This window comes from Penaeus vannamei, chromosome 39 (genome assembly GCF_042767895.1).
Source record: "Penaeus vannamei isolate JL-2024 chromosome 39, ASM4276789v1, whole genome shotgun sequence".
Taxonomy (NCBI): Eukaryota; Metazoa; Arthropoda; class Malacostraca; order Decapoda; family Penaeidae; genus Penaeus; species Penaeus vannamei.
In genome coordinates this window covers 11,932,972-11,935,471 of record NC_091587.1, presented here as the reverse complement: position 1 = coordinate 11,935,471, position 2,500 = coordinate 11,932,972, and the positions used below count along the sequence as shown (strand labels likewise).

General features: G+C 42.0%; 1 protein-coding gene across 3 annotated transcripts in view; it reads left to right on the top strand.

Moving 5' to 3' along the window:
* Positions 1 to 2,500, top strand: part of LOC113815463 (C-type lectin 37Db) — a 62,199-nt gene that overhangs the window by 19,698 nt on the left and 40,001 nt on the right. For 2 of the 3 annotated variants that reach the window (XM_027367528.2, XM_027367529.2), the window contains exon 2: positions 1,160 to 1,342. The exons of the other annotated variant lie outside the window; for it this stretch is intronic. In XM_027367528.2, the coding sequence (XP_027223329.2) occupies positions 1,160 to 1,342 (183 nt within the window). The remainder of the gene's footprint in view (positions 1 to 1,159; positions 1,343 to 2,500) is intronic. 3 annotated transcript variants of the gene reach the window in all.

Below are 2,500 nucleotides of genomic sequence, written 5' to 3'. Positions count from 1 at the left end.
TCCGCAGAAGGGAGAGATGTGCCATACAGGTAGTCAGGTAGTCACAGGTAATGGGCAACTAGACTATTATGAGGGCTGTGATTGATGTTTGTTAGTTTAGGACATAAATATCATGTCAGATGGAACAGTTTGCATCGTTACACCGTCACTCTTTTAAGCTTTCTCTTTCTTTAACCCGTCTCTCTCTCTTACGTCTGTCTGTCTCTGTCTCTCTCCTTTTTTTATGTACATATGTATCTTTATTGGGTCATGCATCATTCATTTGTCACAGTTACTATTTACGCATATTGCATACAGAAGGGCCGTATAAGCTGAGATTTTAATGGTTGCAACATATTTTTTTACCTTTATCTGCCGTATCATGCTACTCTAAAGATGTATTTTCCTAATATTCAATTAAACTGAATTATGAAATGAAAGAAAAAACTTGACTTCATTTAATTTTCTTTCGTGTAAGATTTAATAACTTTTTCCCTGTAATTAGTTTTAATCACTGTTTTATCCCAATTTTTGCATTTTGGCATTTTTATATGTCCTGAGTAATTATTTTTATTATGAGAAATATACACATACGCAAATAACACTAATGTTAATATGGACCCAAATATTCATATGCATGTGCCTTCCACACACACACAAATATATATTCATATGTGTCACACGCACACACACAGCATATAGTGAGGCCAACATATCCGACACGAAGCTATGTAAATCTGTGCTACTGAAAGCTTTGAACTGATGTTATTACTTCTCAAACCCTCTTCCGTTAATGCTAGGAAAATTTCTCTATCCGTCCATTACTTCCTCTCAAAGCTGAAAAAAATTTTAGTCGAGTAAAGAAGGCCAATACTGATCAGTGAGGATCAGACCAGATAAGTAGGTCGAGGTAAGTTTACATGACCTACACCTGTTGACTAGGCCTAAATAAACCAGTTAGGACTGTACCAATGAACTAGGTCAAGGCAAATAGGTAGGCCTAAACAAACCATGTAGGACTATACCAGTAAACCAGTTCTAGGCATGTTAGCTAGGCCCATACCAACTGATAGGGCCTACCCAAACCAGGTAGGACTAGACTGATTAGTTCCAGCCCCTTCTTGTAGGCCTTCCAGTCCCCTCCGCTCGTAAAGTGACAGTCGTCTTCTCGTTGTTGCAGTACGAAACCCGACGGCAAACGAGCTAATAGCACAGCTGCTTCTGCGGAGGGCCCAGTCCTCGGCCAATAAGAGGCCAGGCAGAGTTCCTCCCGGCCCGGTCTTCAGCCAACCAAAGCGCGCCACGAGCACAGATTCTAGCCAATCAGAGACCTTGGATTTGGAGAATCTGCTTGACACTGGAGGTTGGGGAGACTCTTCGTGTACTGACTTTAGTTTAAGCTTGGCTAGGCAGAGAGATGAGTGATGCTTAGCCCAGTGGTGAAGAATAGGTAGAAGTATAAATGCTAGTAGGCACACAAAGCGTTGTAGATGTAGCATCTGGAATTTGCTTCAGTTCATTAAGCATAATTACTCATTCATGTAAATAATCATTATCGTTATTATTATCGCTACATTACATATTAAAGTGTAAATTATCATGAATTTGTAATGGCGCGATAAAGAAAAAGATATACCCTGCTTTTAGCGTTAGATGAGAATTGTTTGCTTTACTGCTTATGTATATTGTTTTCTTTAATGAATTCCTCATAAAACTAGTTCCTAAAAAACATTGATAAAATGGGAAATGCACTTTACTAAATCCTGATGCAAACATCCAACATCCCCCCCCCCCCCTCTCTCTCTCTCTCTCTCTGTCTGTCTCTCTCTCTATCTCTCTCTCTCTCTCTCTCTCTCTCTCTCTCTCTCTCTCTCTCTCTCTCTCTCTCTCTCCCCTCCCTCAGGAAGGAGGGGAAGGGTGAGGGAGAAGAGAAAAGGGATGGAGAGAAAATGGATAGGGTCGGAGAAAGAAGAGGAATGGGGAAGAGATAATACTTAAAGGTGATGAAAGGAATTTGGACCAGGGAAGGAGGGTAAAGAGGGATGAAGTGGAAAGGGGAAAAGGGAAGGGAGGAAAGACAAGGAGAGAAAATGAGTTAGAACGAAGGAGAAAGGGAATGAGGATGGAGATGAAAAGTAGGTGAGAATTGAAGGGAGAGGTGGGGAAGGGGGTAGTCAGGGAAAGGATAGAAGGGAAAAGATTAGGGCGTGGTAGAGGACACGGCGAGTGGAGGATGGGGATTGTGAAGAGGGAGGAGGATAGTATGGGATGAGAGGAGGAAGGGAAAAGGAACGATAGATTAGAAAAAAAAGGAAGGGAAGAAATATGAAGGGAATGGGAGAGGAAGGAAGGAAGATGGCAGTTGAGGAGAGGATGAGGGGCAGGATGGAAGAAAGAAAGGAGCGGGAAGAAAGGAAAAAAGGAGGGAGAAGGGAAATAGAGGGGGAAGGAAGGAAGAAAGGAGAGAAGGGAAAGGAAGGAAGAAAGGAGGGAGAAGGGAAATAGAGGGGGAAGGAAGGAA